The sequence below is a fragment of the Oryctolagus cuniculus genome, chromosome 1 (assembly GCF_051225735.1).
Source record: "Oryctolagus cuniculus isolate XC-2025 breed Fujian yellow rabbit chromosome 1, ASM5122573v1, whole genome shotgun sequence".
Classification (NCBI taxonomy): domain Eukaryota; kingdom Metazoa; phylum Chordata; class Mammalia; order Lagomorpha; family Leporidae; genus Oryctolagus; species Oryctolagus cuniculus.
In genome coordinates, this window is record NC_142867.1 from 139,394,482 (window position 1) to 139,414,278 (window position 19,797).

Here is a 19,797-nt window from a genome sequence, read left to right on the forward strand (position 1 = left end):
CACCAGAGACCTGCTGTACCCGGAGTGTCCCCTCGGTCTCTGTGACACGGAGAGCTGTTACTTCTCCCAGATGGGTACACAACAGAGACGGGTTGGTTTGGTTACCTGCCCGGTATTGGAGCAACGGTTTCAACTGACACTGGGCCATCTGTGAGCCAGGTCTGACCGCTCCACTGCTTGTCATCCAAAGCAAGCCATGGCAACCAAACCTTTAAACAGCAGGCCAGTGTCCAGTCTTGCACTGCTGTACACTGACAAATTACCTGTTGCTACTCGCCAGTGTTGTTACTGAAGAACAGCCCGGGGGTGGGGGGATTCATTGTCCGTTTGCTTGTTCTGAAGTGGGCGCTTCCGCTGTGGCTAATGGTACCCCTGTGACTCGCAGGCATGTCAAGGACAAGAACATCATAGAGCTGGTTCATCAGGTTTCCATGGGGATGAAATACTTGGAAGAGTGCAATTTTGTGCACAGAGATCTGGCTGCAAGGAATGTACTGCTGGTCACTCAACATTACGCCAAGATCAGCGACTTTGGACTTTCCAAAGCTCTGCGTGCAGACGAGAACTACTACAAGGTAGGGACAAGGCCGCCGATGCTCAGAGCGGCAACTTGTGGAAACTCAAAGACAAATGTGTGTTTCTTTATCTTCTCATGGAAAGCTTTCAAGAAGTAATTTCAGCAGGTTACAAAAAGTATAGAAAATATTTTTATTAAGCTTTGATTCTGTTGTTTAAAAAATACAGGCATGCTGGGGGGGTGGGCGGTGTTGTGGCACAGTGGGTTAAACTGATGCCCGGGATGCTGGCATCCTATCTGGGCACCAGGTCAAGTCCTGGCTGCTCCCCTTTCATTCTAGTTCCCTGCTGATGCACCTGGGAAAGCAGTGGAGGCTGGTCTAAGTGCTTGGACCCTGCACTCACGTGGGAGACCAGGGAGACGCTCCTGGCTCCTGGGTTCAGCCCAGCCCAGTCTAGGCTGTCGGTGCCACTTGGATTGTGAGCCAGTGAATGGAAGATCTCTCCTTCTATATCTCCCTTCGTCTCTCTCTCTCTCTGTAACTCTGCTTTTCCTTGCAAGAGGTGACAGCACTCAACAGTGTCCCCTCCCCAAATCCCAAATCCTAAGTGAGGCATTCTGTCGTGCACGGTTTTGATCTCTTTATTACCACTGGCTTTAAAAAAATTTATTATTATATATTTCTCTGAGAGTCAGAGCCAGAGAGAGAGAGAGAGAGAGAGAGAGTCAGAGAGAGAGAGACAGACAGAGAGAGAGGTCTTCCATCTGCTGGTTCACTCCCCAAATGGCCGAAATGGTCAGAGCTGAGCAGAGCCAAAGCCAAGAGCCAAGAGCTTCTTCTGGATCTCCCACGTGAGTGCAGGGGCCCAAGGACTTGGGCCATCTTCTACTGCTTTCCCAGGCCATAGCAGAGAGCTGGATCGGAAGTGGAGCAGCCAGGACTAGAACCAGCACCATATGGGATGCTGGCACCACAGGCGGAGGATTAACCCACTGTGCCACAGCGCCAGCCCCCGCTGGCTGTATTAAATTAGGAAATTAGAAAATTTAAGGCATTCTAAAATGATGTAAGTCTTATTCAAATAGTTGGCATTGGCTTGACAATACAGACAAATTCACAGCAGTTAAATATCGCTGGGAACACCCAGGTGTTTCTTGGGCAACATCCATGAAGTAGATTCTTGGGCTTGACTCTCTCCGCCACCCGTGTACTCTGCAAAGTTGTATGTGGCCAAAGAGGAGAGAGCCAAAGACCAAAAGCTGCAAGCAGTGCCAGCAATCCTGCCCGAATCTTACAGGTGTGCGTGTAAATCTTAAAAGGAGTGCTTAAAGATTTGTTTGAAATCTCTTTATTTGAGATGCAGAGAGAGAAAGAGAGACAGAGGCAGAGAGAGAGAGAGAACGCACTCTCCTCTGCTACTTCACCCCCCAGATGCCCACAATGCCCGGAACTGGGCCAGGCTGAAGCCAGGGGCTGGAACTCAGTCTGCGTCTCCCACATGAGTGGCGGGGACCCAAGTACTTGCACCATTGTCTGCTGCCCCCCAGGGTGCCCATTAGCAGGATGCTGGAGTCAGGAAATGGAGCCAGGAATCCAACCCAGTTACTCTGACGTGGGACAGCAGGGTCAGGGTCCCCTTCCTCTCTGAGGCTGAATGACAGCCCCCTGGTCGCTGCACAGCACGTGCCGTCTGTCTACCCTGCCGACGGTCACCCGCGTTGCCGCCACACTCGGGCTGTCAGAGGCAACTGCTCAGCACACAGATGTACACAAGGTCATTGCTAACAGGGCATCTCCGTGTGCTCGGCTTCCAGGCGCAGACACACGGGAAGTGGCCCGTGAAGTGGTACGCGCCCGAGTGCATCAACTACTACAAGTTCTCCAGCAAGAGCGACGTGTGGAGCTTCGGCGTGCTGATGTGGGAGGCCTTTTCCTACGGGCAGAAGCCGTACCGGGTGGGTGAGCCCTTCTTGGTAACCACCCTCCCCACCAGGTCAGCCCAGATGACCTTCACAAAGACCCAGAAATCACCGACGTCGTGGAGTCTGGGTCTCCCCAGACTTTTACAGCCTGCGTGCCTGTGGGTCGGCGGAGGGTGGGGGAGGCGATCGCTTCCGTTTCGCTGGCCCCTGTGTTCTGACAGCTCACGTGTGCTTTGCATGCTGTAGGGGATGAAAGGCAGCGAAGTCACCGCCATGCTGGAGAAAGGAGAGCGGATGGGGTGCCCTCCAGGGTGTCCGAGAGAGATGTACGAGCTGATGAACCTGTGCTGGACGTACGAGTGAGTACCGACCTTGGCCACGATCCGGCCGCATGCCCTGCAGAGGCGGGTGGCCTGGCTGGGCACCAGCAGGAAGCAGATGCCGGCCTATCCGTGAGTCAGGGGCGCGCCTCCTCTGAACGGGTGACAGGGGATGAGGGACAGACTCGGCGGGCAGGCGTCCTGCTTCCTGGAGCAGGCGCTGGATAGTAAGGTGGACAGTTACTCTAATCCTGGCACCAGCATGTCCGTGTAGATGACCTGGGAGCGGCGTTGGCTGTGACTCCGGTGCTGCCACCTGTTCCTGGCATAGCAACTGGCGCAGGTACTCAGGAGGTGAACGGTCTGCTTCCCGGCTTCCCTGGTTGCCTGTCGTAGTGTGGCACGGCCATGGATTTTGGCCGGCTCTGATGGGTTAGCTAGGATTGTGCTTCCTAGAAGGTACTAAGTCCTGCAAACACTGTCGTCATATCACATTCCTGGTGGGCCCGTGCTTTCAGAAAACCCACGACATGATGCTCAGGTGAAGTTCAAGGCCAAGATGCATCACACCTGCAAACTAGGGAAGTGGCCACTGACCCTGCCCGGGCTGGGCAGCCCCTGAGGGACTCTGGCAAGGGTCCTAAGCTATTGTCTCCAGCCCTGTGGCCTGCAGTGTGCTGGCACAGCCTGCCTGGGGCCCAGAGGAGTGCTGATCCCGGCCAGGACATAACGCTTGGCACAGTCAGGTGTGCGTTTTGGGACAGGAGGGGACGCTGCAGGAGCAGCAGCAGCAGGCGAGGGGTCGTCTGGAGCTTCAGGGGCCATCTGAGGGTCTGCAACTCCCAGGTTCCCCCAGGCTCTTCAGCCTGGAGCAGCCCTGGCTGAAGCCAAGAGCTTCTAACGGGTCTCCCACATGGGTGCAGAGGTCCAAGTTCTTGGGCCACCTTCTGCTGCTTTCCCAGGCCACAGCAGAGAGCTGGATTAGAAGAGGAGCAGCCGGGACTCGAACCGGCGCCCACATGGGATGTTGGCACTGCGGGCAGCAGCTTTACCCACTACGCCACAGCGCCAGCCCCCAATTCTTCGATCTTGACTCAATTTTCCACATGCCCAACTGGAATCCTTAGATCATGGCCATGTGAGGCCCCAGCTGCTTTTGAAATTGAAACTGAAGGTCTGGGCCCAGCAGTCAAGGAGGAGGTGAAGCTGTGGGGAGGTGGAAGACAGATGAGCCCTGGGGAGGAGCGCCGAGGGTCTCGCGCTGGCTGCCTCACCCACCGGCACGGGCGCTGGGTCTGGGGCTGTGCGCGCGCGTGCTGAGGCTGTCATTGTGCACAGCTGTGCGGCTCCCAAGGTCCCGCCGAGCTGCTGGAGACAGGGACGGCTGCTGCCAGCTTTGCTCAGCACCGTGCCCTGTGCCTTCTGCTGCTGCGGACACCCGGCCAGTCCTGAGGGCTCACTGGGACCTGGTGCAGAATGGACCCCCAGCTCTGGGTCCGGAGCCGCTCCCAGAACCCTCTTTCTACTATTGCCCCTCATTTCCCTCCCCTGGGGCTAACCCACCTGGCCTCCCCGGGGCTGCTGGGCCCTTGGGAGTCAGTCCTGGGAAGAACCTCAGGTGGACAGAGACAGTGACGGCGGCCCAGGCTCTGAGTTAGAAGTGACAGTTCCTGGGCCGGCGCCGCGGCTCACTAGGCTAATTCTCCGCCTAGTGGCGCAGGCACACCGGGTTCTAGTCCCGGTTGGGGCGCCGGATTCTGTCCCGGTTGCCCCTCTTCCAGGCCAGCCCTCTGCTGTGGCCAGGGAGTGCAGTGGAGGATGGCCCAGGTGCTTGGGCCCTGCACCCCATGGGAGACCAGGTAAAGCACCTGGCTCCTGGCTCCTGCCATCGGATCGGCGCAGTGCGCCGGCCGCAGCGCGCCGGCCGCGGCGGCCATTGGAGGGTGAACCAATGGCAAAAAGGAAGACCTTTCTCTCTGTCTCTCTCTCTCACTGTCCACTCTGCCTGTCAAAAAAAAAAAAAAAAAAAAAAAAAAAAAAAAAAAAAAAAAAGAAGAAGTGACAGCTCCTTTCCACAGTTCAGCTTCTTCGCCACAGACGTGTATTTCTGAAAGCTATAGTTTTCCTAGTGGGGACCTCCAGTGCAGGGCAGGCAGATGTTCAGATCTGTCTAACAAGAGTAGCTCAAGGGGCTGGTGTTGTGATGTGGTGCACAGAGCCGCCAACTGCGATGCCAGCATCTCCTTTGGATGCCGGTTCGAGTCCCGGCTGCTCCACTTCTGATCCAGCTCCCTGCTAATGGCCTGGGAAAAGCAGCAGAGGATGGCCCAAGTGCTTGGCCCCTGCCACCCATGTGGGAGACCTGGATGAAGTTCCTGGATCCTGGCTTTGGCCTGGTCCAGCTCTGATCATTGTAGCCATAGGAACATATGGAAGATATCTCTCTCTCTCTCTCTCTCTCTCTCTCTGTAACTCTGACTTTCAAATAAATAAATAAATCTTAAAACTAGTTCAGGGAGGTACAGTTGAGTGAAAAAATACGACGCCTTTCAAATAAGTAAATAAATCTATTTGAGAGGCAGAGTTACAGACAGAGAGAGGCAGACACAGAGAGAGAGAGGTCTTCCATGCATTGATTCACTGCTCAGATGACTGCAACAGCTGGAGCTGGGCCTGTCTGAAGCCAGGAGCCTGGAACCTGGAGCTTCTTCCGGGTCTCCCACGTGGGTGCAGGGGCCCAAGGACTTGGGCCATCTTCTGCTGCTTTCTCAGGCCACAGCAGAGAACTGGATTGGAAGAGAAGCAGCCAGGACTCGAACCAGCGCACATGTGGGATGCCAGCACTGCAGGTGGAGGCTGAACGTACCACGCCACAACACCAACCCCTAATAAGTAAATGAACTTTTAAAACACACAGAGCTCTAGAATTCAGAAGTCCCAAGGCCCTTGGGAAGGTGCTGGCATCTGCATCGCCTGGCCCTGACATCCACTCCAGGGTGTAGACCACAACGTGGGGACCAGAGATATGGCCCCTACACTGAAGGCCTGTGTCCGCAGACGTGACCACAGCTGGCTGACCAAGCAGTCTTAGTAGGGCTTTGCTGGCCACTGAAATAGTTCATTTCTATGACGTTTGTTAGAAGTACCAACTCTGGTTCTGCAGAAGCCGCTGTGCACCTGTGGGTCCTGGTGCTTACTCCTGTCTCGGCATTGTACTTGGCATGGGTCCGAGTGATGGAAGGCGCACCATCCCGTGGAGTATAACCCCAAGTTCCATGTTACTTCCCAGACAGCTTCACGCAGCTGCAATATAACACAAACTCTTGCAAAAGGATGCAAATAGCTTCCAAGCGAGGCTGTAGTCCCAAGGTTTTCAGGAATGTAGTCAGGCCTTAGTTTCCATGGGTTTGAGCACCAAGAGTTCAGCCAAGTGCAGATCAGAAACATTCAGAAAAATAGTTTATATGTGCTGAACATGTATAAACCTTGCTTCCTTGTCCTTATTTCCCAAACCAATATAGCATTATGACTATCTATGTAGTAATTGCACCTGTTATTGTAAGATGATTACAAGTACATGGAAGTGGGCAGGCATTTGGCACAGCCACAAAAAGTACCACCTGGGAGGCCTGCTTCCATCTCGGAGTGCCTGGGCTCCGCTCCCACTGCCAGCTTCCTGTCAGTGCACATGCTGGGAGACAGCAGGTGATGGCTCAGGTAGTTGGCCCCCTGAGACCCAGAGGGACTCCTGGCGCCTGCTTTCAGACTGGCTGAGCTCTGGCTATTATGGGTATTAAACAAATAAATGTATAGGACTGTGAAGGTTCCAGGCAAGTAGCACACTATTTTAGTTAAGGGACTTTAGCATCTTTGTATCCATAGGGATCCTGGGGCCATGCCTGTGGTTCTCCGGGGATGAGTGGACTTGCTCCCAGCTGATCCGTGCCGTGACAGCAGAGACACCCCCCTGAATGTTGGTTTAGAGGCTGCAGAGTGTGATAAGCTTTTACCCAAAGCTTGCATATGTCAGTATCTCACCTGTCAAGAGGAAGGGGTGTGCCCATGTTAAGATGTATGACAGACAGATCTGAGTCCTTCCCGGAGCACCGGGAGGAGAGCTACTGTTATGTCCATGTTTTCTGTCTTTTAACAAGAAAGATTATGAGTCACACATTCAGTGCACCTGCAGCATGTTAACCACTGCAGTGTGTTCTGGAACACTCTGTTTTGCTAGAATCAAAGGAGATGGCTTCTGAACCCGGGAGTTCTAGTGCAAAACGCCCCCAACCTGCAGGTGAACCTGAATCCCCTGGAGATCTTGTTGGAATGCAAAGCCGGCATAGAACGGCAGCACTCTGGCCTCAGAATCAACCCTTGGGACATTCGGATCTGGCTAAAAGGTCCATGAGAGTCTCACAAGCATAGAAAGTCATGACACGGTGGCAAAAAACAATCTAAATGAAAGATCCTGGTGAACAAGACCCCAGAAGAAGGAACAGGCCATCAAGGAGGGAGGCGCCTTTCTCTGAAGGGAGGAAGGAACCTCCACTGTGATACGGCCTTGACTAAACAAGTTCAGAGTTGGTGAACTCAAGGGGCTTCCATAGCCTAGACAGCTCATAGCAAGAGTCTCGGGTGATTGCTGACGTCATAAATAAGAGTGCCAATTGTTAAATCAACAATGGGAGTCACTGGGTACATGCTCCCCATGTAGGATCTCTGTCCTTAATGTGTTCTACTATGAAACCTAAAAACAACACTACTAGTCGAACAATACCCTATACCTTGTGCGATTGTGTGAGTGCAGCCTGTTGAAATCCTTGCTTAGTATATACTAAGTTGATCTTCTGTATATGAAGGTAATTGAAAATGAAACTCAATGAAGGGCGGAATGGGAGTGGGGAGGGCCACGGGAGGGAGGGAGGTTGGGGGGGGAGCCACAACAATACAAAAGTTGCACTTTGTAAATTCACATTTATTAAATAAAAAAATAACTATATAACAAACAAACAAACAAAAAAAAAAGAAAAGAAAAAAGGATGCAAAGCCGGGTGGGCTGAGACCCCGTGTGTCTCGGAGTCCTCTGGTCTCTCCAGGGCTGGGATGCCGGACCTCGCTGTGCGTGCAGGCCCGAGAGGACGCCACCAGGGGGCGCGACCGTGCGCGCTCCGTGCCCGCCGAGGCACTGTCAGCAGCTGAGAGCAAAGGCGTTGACAATGCTCCATCGCTTCCCTTTGCAGGGTGGAGAAAAGGCCCGGGTTTGTAGCGGTGGAACTGCGGCTGCGCAATTACTACTACGACGTGGTGAACTAAGGGCTCCTCTGCCTGACCCGGGCTGCCCTGGATCGCAGGAGCCCGCACCAGAAAGCGAACTCAGCAGCTGACTCGGTTTCCGGCGCTTCTCTCCAGCTCTGCCGGTTAGGAGAGCCAGCTCCGCGGGAGCCACAGCCTGGCCTCCGGGACTCGTCCTCCGTAGAGCCGGCAGACGCAGACAGCACGGTCCAGTGGCCTCGCTGGGTTCCCAGGACATTCTTTGCAGGATGTGCTTCGGAATTCCTTTTATGTCCCTCCAATATTCCTGGGGTCCTGGCTGCAGTGGGTGCCCCCAGGGCAAGGGTGCGGAGCCCTCACCACGCCCAGCATTCCCAGAGCCCGCAGGGTCGCAGTGATTCCTGAAACAGAGGGACGCAAAGACTCGGGAGCACGCGGTGACAGCCGGCCACTGGCTGCTGCCCCAGCGAGATAGCGCTCCAAGGCTTAACAACCAAACCAAACCCCTAAACAAGGCCAGCTCTGGGATTTCTAAGCCTGTGGCAGCCAGTTAGGGAATAGAGAATGCCCAGATGCTGCGAGACACAGGCTGACATTTGTGTGGACCGTGAGGGTGGTTTGCATGAGCGGGCGTGGCTTGCTGTCCCCAGGCGCCTCCCCTGCGTCTGTGTGGCTGCACCGGCTCCCGAGTACAGCCCTGCCTGCCCCTGAGTGCTCCGGTGGGAAGCAGGCTGGCCATCACCCTGAATCCAACTGAGGACCCCTGGGTGCTTCAGGCTGCCAGCCACTCAGCCTGTCATTCCCTGTCTTTGTATCTGTCTGTCGCATGTTGCTAGAACGGAGCACCCCAGATCGGGTGATTTATAAAGAAATCTGTTTCCCGAGGTTCTGAAGTCTGGGAGGTGGGAGAGCGTGGCCCCGGCCCCTGGTGGGGGCTGCCCGCTGCAGAAGGCCATCCCAGGAAAAGCCCAGCCAGCTTCGCCTTCTCCTCATCTTCGATGCAAGTCTTACGGGCCCCACCCTCTGGCCCTCATCCCCTTGGAACCTCCTCCCCAGGCGGCACCGACAAATCCCATGGACCTAGGAATCTGGTGTGCAGTTTGCAGCCCACGGATCTGGGGACACAAACCATGACACAGGGCGGGCGACGTCAGACCAACGGCATCAACAAGGACTCTCTAAAGAAAGTGTGGGTCCATACTAAAGCCACAGACCTTGACCCTCACCTCAAATAGGCTGCCTTGAGGGTGCCTTTGAGTTGGAGATCCAAGACCGGAGAATTCCCTTCTGTCCTCCTACACGTAGCGAATCCTGGCCTCAGTGTTTTTGAGTCTGTGTGGTCACTGCCTGTTGCTAAGGCCCTTGAAAATGAAAGCCCCAACAGCCGTACGGGCTGTGATGCTGGCTGTGCCGTGGAGGCACCTGTCTGTTCTTCAGGTGCACCTGACCTTTGGGAATGGAAGCACATTCCTAGAGAGTAGAGAGGAGGCCTTACTCCTAACAAGGGAGTTGAGGGGGAAAGAAAACTGACCATCCATATACCTTGCCTAGCCTAGAAAAGCCATGAGCCACTTACAGAACTTAAGAAGTTTCTAGAAGTTTCTAGAAGCCATCCACACCTTTTGGAATTGCGCTACCTGGAAGTTTGATGATTTTGGTTGAGGGAGGATCCCTGAGCACTGGGTGCACTGAGTAGATCCTCAAGACACAGATGGAGTCCCTGGAGTTATACGGCGACCAGGAACTTTATAAAGTCCCCTTATATGTAACCCTCGTGTCTTCTTCCCGCGTAAGTTTTAAGCCTCGTCAGCAGCACCCATACCCTCCTGGGAATCTGTGACCAGGCCACGAAGGGGGATCTCTTCCCTCTCCCCTACCCCACCCCACCCTGGCCATCTCAGGGAGCAGATTCCCGCGTGCCCATGCCCCCTGGTGGGGGAGGAAGTCTTACATAGTGAAAATCCTGTCCCATGGGGAAAATAACCCTTTCCCCGAGAGTCATCCAGAGATGCAACAGAGAAAAGCCGCTTAGTTGAAGCAGGATGAACCCTGAGAAAGGGGTGAGCGTGGACCGTCGGGGAAAGGTCTGGAGCCTTCTAGCTTGAGCTAGATTTTTCGCACCCAGATAAGTTTATTGTGGTGCAAGCTGCTCCTCGCTGTTCTAACCGCGTCTTTCCTTGGCAGCCGGGCCCCCTCCCGGCGCTCTCACTCTCTGATCCTCCTCCAGCAGGGAACAGAGGAACATCAGAGGCACACAGACCGCCCTGGCCAGCAGCACGGGGACTGTGGCTGCTTCAGGAGCCGTGCCCAGCAGGGCTGCATGTTTCTAGAATGTGCTCAGTGGCACGGCTGTTTGCACTGAGCGTGCCCTTCCTCCACGCCCCCTCACCCAGCCCTGGCTGTGATCTGCTGGGTGCTGACTTCACCTTGACGTCAGCCCGGGGACTGCGAGTCTACCTGGAGCTCCGCTTGCAGACGCCACCCCTGGATTTCCGGCCCTCCCAGCCCCCGGCGAGCCCCCTGCATCAGCTGGCAGGGCAGCGTCTTGCCCCCGCATTTCAGAAGAGCTCCGTCATCTCACCGGACAGTTTCATACACTGTGATTTTTAATAAAAACTTAAAGTTAGCTTTGTGATGGTTTTCATGGAGGCTATTAGGACATGCTAGGTTACAGTGTCAAATAAATCGTGGTAAAGAGCATGGCCAAATGCATGATGTGTTTTGTAACCTGTGGAGTTCCCTGCCCATCCTAAGTAGGCTCCTGGAGCTGCCCTGAGCCTCCGCCACCAGGAAGGAGGAGGCCTGCAGGGAGGGGTCCCACCGGGGGGTGGTCCCTGGCCTCTGCTCATGGGCTGGGGATCTGCCCTCGCAGGGCTGCCCGCTCCTGTTCCACTCTTTCAGAAGTGGGCCAAGGACATGGAAATCTTTGCTTCGGCCAAAACACTGGCACGGGTGGGTGGTGAAGTTTGCTTTGTTCCTGAAGACAGCTTAAGGAGCATTGGGATAGACAAGAAAAGAATTCTAGAGCCCAGTTTCATTCTTGTCCTAAAGGCAGCTACACCCATAATGCACGCACGTGCACACACAGACACATACATGCGTGAACATGCATACACACATGTGTACAAATATGCATTTATACCAGCACATGTGTGGGCACATATATATGCACAGTATGCAGTATACACTATTGTATCATAAGTGTGCATGATTGTGCATACAAACATCTACATGCCCAGTGCACCCCACATATGCATGCACACACATGTACATGCATGTGCAAACCCACACATCACATACACATACCATACAAAGATCCACATACACCAAACATCACACACATGTACATGCATCATATCCTGCCACACACAGCATGGGATGCATATACAGATTATACAAACACATCACATATGCACACAGCCACACCACACCCAAGGAGCTTACTCCAAATCATTACTTAAAAAGCTGCACAGGCCAGTTGTCCTCCCGTGGACATACCCTATGTCTCTGTGTGTGTTTGTCTTCTGTCCACCCTCTCTGGTCAAGCCCCGGAAAACCCTGCAGCCACAAGCTTCCTTCCTAGTCCTCCAGGGTCCTCTCCGCTGCAGCCCACCCGGGGGTCTGCAGGAGATGTGGGGGCACCTGGCCTGAGACCCCTCGGTGAGCCCCGACACAGACTACAGCTGCCTCCTGGGCTGTAGGGTCCGCTCGCAAATGAATGGATCATGACAGAAGCATGGAGCTGGAATAGACACAGATACTGTGTCTCCAGCACTGACCCTGGGCAAGTCTCACTGAGCCTGGCCTCCACAGCTGCAGAGGGAAGGGGCCACATGCAGTGCTGACACATGCAGTGCTGGGCATGGAGGCTTTATTTTAAAAACATCCGCCAAGGCAACCCAGCCTTCAGCTACCTGCTGCCAGCAGTTCTGCTCTGTGGCCAGCAGAGGGCGCTATGCAGTGTCTCAGGAAATCTACTTGGGGGATGTTTGTCAGGCCCCCAGGTGGATTCCAGAAGCCTAGGTTTGCAATTTTTCCTGTATACACATATATAGGACGAAGTTTAATTTATAAATTAGACACAGCAGGAGATCAGCCATAATGATGACTAATAAAATAGAGCAATCATGACGATGTATTATAATAAAAGTTACGTGGATGTGGTCTCCCTCGAAACGTATTTTACTGCACTTTCACTTTTCATTGAAAGGAAGCACTTTATGGCTTTTCTTTGGTGCTCTCTCACCTGGCCCGTTCCTCCCTTGGAATGTAGTTCATTAAACCTTTGCCATCCTTACTTTGGTCTCTCTGAACTGTAACTCATGATTCCATCAGCAAAAAGGAACCGAGGCAAACCACTCACTGCCAGTGACATCGTCACACCAAGGGAGCCGTCCTCTGTGTTGTTGAGATTGGTGTTCACAAATCAGCCCATCCCGCCTTCTCTTCCACACACACAGACACATGCGCATGCACACACACACACACACACACACCACATACAATCAGCCTTGCCTTCAAAGGCAAAGAAAAGAGCAGTTGGATGCAGCACAAAGGCACAGGTGACATAATTGGATGCTTCATGTCTTATGGTTTTGTAAAGGTAACCTCCAGGAAGAAGGAACACTTCCCCAGAGCCCCCACCCAGCGTGGGAAGCACCCCCTGAGATGCAGGGACGCTCCGAGCTGCTGTCCCCACTCCCTCCCATTTTCCTGAACTCCGCCCCCCAGCCTTGGCTGTAGGCAAGCGAGGGACGCTCCCAGCCCGCACACCACTCAGCCAGCCACGTTTCCAGGAGCTATTTTTTTTTTTCCTGCTGAGCATCATTGTAGCAAAGCCATGAGTCAGAGCCTTGAAAGCATGTCAGTCTTTGAGGTCCTCAATGACTCAGTTCTCCCCGGCTGTCATCATGTGCAGAGCAATCAGTGAGAAACGTAGATGCTCCATAAACAGCGCTTGCTCATTCACAAACACGCACAGCCAGAGCCGGGTCCCGCTTCCTTGCCACGGCTCGCATCCGATGACGTCCCAGGTTTCTGTAACCTGCAGAGGCGGAGAGAGACTACGCCACTGCTTTCCCACCCTGGCCCAGGAGCAGATGGACCTCAGCCTCAGGGCACAGGGAACTGGGAAGGACCCGCAGGGGCCAGCACTTACCCAGAAAGTCACTCTGCTAAAGTGGCTGTGCCAGAAAGAGGCTTATTCTTATGGGAGCAGGCAAATCAGCTGCGTCATGATGCTGCACACACAGCAAACGACGTTCAGCTGGTGATGAGCTGGAGACCCTAGGAGAGCAGTGGCCCCTCCCACCCTTGAAACTCCTAGGAAGACTCCTGGACACTGGCAGTGATCCCCGGGTGCCCCCTCTCCGTTCTCAGCCGTGGCACAGCACCCAGGTGAGGGCTCACAGCTCTCAGAATGCAAGGTGATGCCTTCCAGCCGCCCGCCGGCTGCTCCTCCAACCCCTGAACAGACCAGCATGCAAAGGACCTTACAATAAAAACCTCACAACCTGTGAATGTCCAAGCGTTGCCCATGTGTGCAAATCACTTTCGTAGCCTAGATGCATGCTGCGTGATTTTTGAGCACGTTGGGGCGGACTTTCCATATGCATATTATTTTACAGCTTTGCAAAACTTTTCAAATAGATTGCCGCCTGCAGTGCTGGCATCCCTTACAGGCACCAGTTTGAGTCCTGGCTGCTCCACTTCCGATCCAGCTCTCTGCTATGGCTTGGGAAAGCAGTAGAAGTTGGCCCAAGTGCTTGGACCTCTGCACCTGTATGGGAGACCCAGAGGAAGCTCCTGGCTTCAGGCATCAGATCAGCTCAGCTCCGGCCATTGCGGCTATTTGGGGAGTGAACCAGCAGGTGGAAGACCTCTCTCTCTCTCTCTATCTCTCTCTGTCTCTCTCTTTCTTTCTCTCCTCTCCTCTCCTCTCCTCTCCTCTCCTCTCCTCTCCTCTCCTCTCCTCTCTCCTCTCCTCTCCTCTCCTCTCTTCTCCTCTCCTCTCCTCTCTCCTCTCTCCTCTCGCTCCTCTCTCAGCCTCTCCCTCCCTGTAACTCTGTCTTTCAATACATAAACAAATCTTAAAAAGGCTGACCCAGATGCCTTTATCTAACATTACTCATTCTGCTACCTGACTGTTCAATAGCTTCAGCAGGAGCCTAGAAATGCTGGTGCCCAGGTCCCCCCGACCCCGGCCCAGAGTCTGGTGTAATTGGCCACGGTCGGGGCACTGGCCATCTCCAGAATCTCACCAGGCAGAGCTGCGAGCACTGCTTTGGTGTGGCCATCACTGGCTTGCTCCTGGTCATCAGAGTTTGGAGACTGGGGACTTGGAACCCTTGGGGCCAGGTTCAGGAAGTAGAAGGTGTGATCCAGACTGAGTTTTGACAGGTTGGGGTTTTCCTTTCCAGCCCTCGAGTGTGCCCTAGACACTGTATACTGGCCACGTGATGAAGGCGCTGGACCCTCCTGGCTGATAGAAAAACTGGCTCAGTGGTTTCTGCTGTTAAACCTCATTGCATTTTGTAATTTTCAGCCCAACATTCTGTGGACGAACAGGAATCTTGGGCGCCCTATAGCAAGGAGTGATCAATGTCACCAGCAACCGTGCTGGCTCCCACGACATTGGGGAACGGAGCTGGGAACCAACCACACCCCTCATTCTTCTGTCTGCAGAGTTGGGCAAGTGGGGGCTGTGGTGTTGGGTGGGGCATGGGAAGAGCACCAGGAAGCCACAGTGAGCCTGGGATGATTCTCCACAGGTCTCAGGCTTCCCCCAGAGGCCAGGGCAGAGGCAGGCTTGTGGAGCCTGATGTGCCTGAAGCTTTGGCGTGTGCTGCACTCGTAATGACGGAGCCCTTTTTAAGAGAATCTAGAGGGCCTGTCTTCAGAACAAGCTCTGGTCAATGGCCACAATGGCCGGCGCTGGTCCAGGCCAAAGCACCAGTGCTCCGACATGGGGTGCAGGTGCTGCTGGTGACCACTCAACCCAGTGCACGACAAGCCCGCCCTCCTCACAGAGATCGTGTTGCAATGCAGCGTCTGCCTCCGTGAGCCCCAGGTGAGCCCAAGACTCTGCATTCTTGCTGCTCTGGGGCGGGGCTGATGCAAGGCCACCTGCAGGACTGGAGCCCAAGGCCTGAGAAGCAGCTGCCCGGTCTGGGCTGTGGATTTCTAAGGTCCTCACGTGATCGAACGAGACCCACGGCCTACAGGAGGGAGATGCCCCAGGGTCCGAGTTCCCAGGGCCTCACCCTGATCCAGGCTGGGAGCACTTAGCAGGAGAGAGACAGACATGTGCGAATGCACCAGCACTGGGACACCACAGTGGGGAGGCCGTGGCTGCCAGGGGCTGTGGTCATGGCAGCACCTGTTCCTGGAAGAAGCAAGTGAGCCCTGCCCCCTGTGCCCCGCCCCCAGAGCACCTTTAGCTATAACACCTCTCACCTGAAGTCATGAGTCAAACCCCCCCTGGGGGCTCCCCTGCTGAGCCCAAGCTGCCCAGGGGTGCCCCAGGGTCTGCAGGGTCCTGAATTCATCCAGTAGGGAGTCCAAACTCCAAGGTCTGGCTTCCTGGGGGAGGAGGGTGGCGTGGGGATGGCGCCCCTGATGGAGATGGGGCTGTCCAGGTGTGTCCAGATATATCCAGATACGTCTAGGTGAGTCCAGGTGTATGTGTTTCAGCCCACCCGGGACAACCTTATCTGGCCGCCCTCACGTCCCTCATCCGCCTTGTCCCTGCCACATGAGCGTCTGGGGCCCGGGTCACTGCAGCACTGGGGGAGAATTCCAGGTGCGACCATCGCATGTCAGCATTTCCCGCAGGTCAGCTACGGTTTCCTCATGCCCGGTGGTGTTTGGAACGACTAAGACATGGAACAGTGTGAGGAACCCCCCACCGGGAGGCTCTGAGACTCCACCCACCTGAGACGTGCTTTGATCCCTGCACACGTATGCATTTTGATGGCGTGTTTCACTCAGGACTTTTGACTCCATGGGTCTGGAGGATGCTACCTCACCCCCTTGCTCCAGGGCAGCCCAAACCCTTGGCCTCCCTGCACCTGAGGCCATGTCTGTGTGTGCCCTGGGGCCCTTGGGCAGCCAGGGGAGTGGAGCCTCCTAAGTCACCTGCCTTTGACCTCTTGGTGACTGTGTTTTACAGCACAGATGTGCCCTTCATGGCCACTGGCTCTGCGGCTGGGACTGCAGGGGGCGGGGGTGGGGGGAGGCAGGGCTGGGGCAGATTCTAGAAGTCACCTGAGAGGAGAAGGTGGGGGCTCCTTGCTCCCCCCCAGCCTGCCCACAGCCATGGCATTGGCCATGGCCTCCGTTTCCACACAGCTTTTGCAGGATCCTGGGGGAAGACCCTCTGCCCCCAGCCCTGTTTTTGCTGTCAAATCTGCACTAATGGCGACAGGTGCAGGTGCAAGGGTGTGGGGGGGTCTGACTGGAGAGAAGGCACAGGGGGAGCCAGGCAGGGCCCCCAGCGTCTGTCCGTCTGGCCACAGCCTGTCCGTCAGCCCACGCCGCCAGGTCCAGGAACACCTGGAAGGCTCAGGTGGTAGCCGCACGGCACACACTGGGGGTTCTGACTCCATCACATGGCGGCAGGAAATCCAAGCGAGTGCTCAGCCAAAGCAGCCTGCCACAGAGCCCAGCGGCTGGCACAGCCCCAGGCTTCCAACCTGGAGGGAGCTCCCGGGTCCAGCCTGGACTTCCATGCCAGCTTGCCCTGGCGACCCTGAGACAAGACGAGGGACCCTGCCCTCTGGAGCTCAACAGTGGACCCGCACCGGCGGCGGAGTGGGTAAGGCCTCCGTCAGGGGGGTTTCCGGAGCATGTAGCGGTGGGAGATGCTGTCCACCGCGGCCTGGGCTCTCTTTGCAGTGAGCAGTCTTTAAAGGAAGCCATCACCAGGAGTAGGGAAGCGGGGGGATCAGACGGCGGAAGGAGGGAGAGGTGACCGTGACACCAAACCCCTGACACTCGGGGTGGGGGCGGGGTACGGGTCTCTGCGGAGCGCCTCTCCCACCCCAGGCTGGAACCCAAAGATGCGAAGGCTCAGCCCCCTCAGTGCTACTCTCCGAGAGACCACTAGGTGGCAGCCGGCACTCAGACAAGAACCTGAGCATCTCCTCAGAGATGCTTATTAGGAAAAAGACAGGCTTCCTGGATGCGCTGTTGAAACTCGCGTCTCAACAGGTGCTGACACAATGCATTGAGTAAGTTATGTACAAAGTGAGTGGTGGGCAGATCGCCGTACTCCGGAGAGCAATGTCTGATCCTTGGCATCTAGGTATTGGCAGGCAGTGAGAGCTTCTTTGTCCACGGTCGCTGGTGCTGCTTCGGCTTTGAAATGTGGTCCTTTGGAGGTGTTTGGTCATTGGAGGGGGTGTGGGAGGTCTGAGCCTCATCCGGGCCTGTGGGTCTCCAGCCTGGAGTCCTTCGACCACTGGGGACTGGTCCCTGGAGAATTCCAGAGTCAGGAATGCTCAGGTTCGTTCACGGAGCTTGAGCAGTCCGGGCCTGACGGCTGGACCAGGAGAACACAGGGCAGAAGGCTGATGTGTCACGGGCTCCGTGTGGTTGGTGCAGAGAATTCTCCCTTGACGCATGCGGGGTCCAGGAAGGCAGCAGAATCGGCCCCAGGTCCAGTGCAACCTCTACTTTCTAGACCAGAAAACTAAATCCAAAAAAAAATCTGAGGAGGACTAAGGGCGATGCGGACGGAGACCGTGGACCCCGTAAGCGCTTGCTCAGAGCTTAGCGCCTAGGTGCTCTGGCACCTGTCTGGGGGTGCTGGCCGCAGTGGGGAAAATCACACAAGAGCAACTCAAGCTTTTCCTCAGGCACTGAGGAAGCAAAGGCCAGGGGGAGCCACGTCCTTGATGCATCCACGAAAATGCATGAGGGACGTGAACAGGAGTGACAGGTGACTCTTCTGTATAGCTACCCTTTTGCTGCCTTTCAGTGAACCGACGATACGGCTGCAGCACAGGTGCACATCAAGGTACGATGCACACAGCGCATCACTGTGAAGCCAAACGTTTTGTTCAGCATTACAGATAACCAGCCCTCCTGCGAAATTTCCCATCCTGGTCCAGGCACGGGAAGGAATCTCTCTATGCTCCTCAGAATTGGCATGCAGTCCACGATGCCCTTGCGTGCCCAGGTCCGGGAATGGAAGCACTGAAGTGGGCATGGCTCCACCCACCTGGATCCCTGGTGACCCTCTAGCAGCATTCTTGCTCCCTGTGTCCGTGACTTTAAGCTCTGCAGCCCTGGAAGTCTTAGCTCCAGAGGGAGGTGGGTTTCTGCCGGCACACAGGGGACCCAATCAGGACCCCGTGAGCCCCGCCCCACCCAGGAGACATTACTGCTGTGTGCCTCTGAGTCAACAGGCTAAGAAGGGAGTTACAGCGCTGGCTGAGGGGGTTGGTTCTGACTACCAAGTGGAGATGAGATGCGTGCTGTATGATGGAGGTCAGATCTGAGAGACACGGGGCCCCTTGGAGTGTCCCCATGCCCTGTGACCCAGGACACTACAGCAGCTCAGGTCAGGCAGGTCTAAGAATGACCCAGATACTCTGCATCTTCCCACCGGCTAAAGACCAAATCCACCCGGGGGCTTGCCGAGGCACAGGGAACACAGGCTGGGAGGGGGAGGAAGATCATCACGAATTCCAGCTACGACCACGTGACCAGTTACAGAGAAGAGGGCTGAGTGTGAGCATTGCCTCCCTGTTGGGTTAAGAATACATTTGAGGGGCCGGCGCTGTGGCTAGTGAGTAAAGCCTGCAGTGCCAGTATCCCATATGTGTGATGGTTTGAGTCCTGACTGCTCCGCTTCCAATCCAGCTCTCTGCACTCATGTGGGAGACCTGGAAGAAGCTCCTGGCTCCTGGCTCCTGGCTCCTGGCTTTGCATCAGCACAGCTCTGGCCATTGCAGCCATTCGGGGAGTGAACCAGCATATGAAAGACCCCTCTCTCTCTGTGTTTGTGTGCCTCTCCCTCTCCCCGTCTGTAACTCTGCCTCTCAAGTAAATACTAAATAAAATCTTTTTTTTTAAAAAAAGAATACATTTGAGGGTACATATACATATGGTAAGCAAATATAGCTTTGTTTTCTCTCCTTTCTTGTTCCCCAGGTAACACACAATAGTTGGCTTTAAATCAATATTTAGGTATTGTTCATTTTACATCATCATATTTAACTCATGGGGTATCCAGGCAGGATAAGCACAAGGCAAGAACTTTGCTTTCTCTAATGGGGAAAGGATTAGTGAGTTTCAGTTTCTGCAAGATAGGTGTGTCCCACTAGGCCCTCCGTGTTGTCTCTATTTGAGACTGAGTACAGTTGGAGGAGCTGGATGTGGGTGTCAAGGTGACAAGGGGTGGGCTTGTGATGCTTACCTCTCTGCCTCCACTTGACGGGGGAGGGAAGATCGCCCAGCTCCCTGGAACACCATTGCATCCGGGTGTGTTCCTGAGGCTGCTTCTGGAAGAGATTAGCTTTGGAATGTGGACCGAGTGAAAAAGACCACGCTGACCAGCACGAGTGGGCATCCTCGACTCCATCGAGGGCCTGAATAGAAGAGAAGGCAGAGGAAGGGAGAGTGTGCTCTCTGCTTGGGCTGGGACTGAGGTCTGGTTTTCCTCCTCTGCATGGGAGGACGAGGGCGGGGACAATGCTGGTGTGGCTGGCTTTCTGCGCATTTTCCACATCACTCCAGCTCCATCAGCAATGACTCCTCCCA

General features: G+C 55.0%; 1 protein-coding gene across 4 annotated transcripts in view; it reads left to right on the top strand.

Annotated features, from left to right (window-relative positions):
* The window catches only part of SYK (spleen associated tyrosine kinase), a 95,292-nt gene extending 84,559 nt beyond the window's left edge, over window positions 1–10,733 (top strand). For all 4 annotated transcript variants that reach the window (XM_008257975.5, XM_089315995.1, XM_002708262.6 and 1 more), the window contains 4 exons: window positions 386–575; window positions 2,333–2,473; window positions 2,687–2,799; window positions 8,001–10,733. In XM_008257975.5, coding sequence (XP_008256197.2) covers window positions 386–575; window positions 2,333–2,473; window positions 2,687–2,799; window positions 8,001–8,073 — 517 coding nt within the window. In that variant the 3' untranslated portion in view covers window positions 8,074–10,733. The remainder of the gene's footprint in view (window positions 1–385; window positions 576–2,332; window positions 2,474–2,686; window positions 2,800–8,000) is intronic.
* The last annotated feature ends 9,064 nt before the right edge of the window (window positions 10,734–19,797 follow it).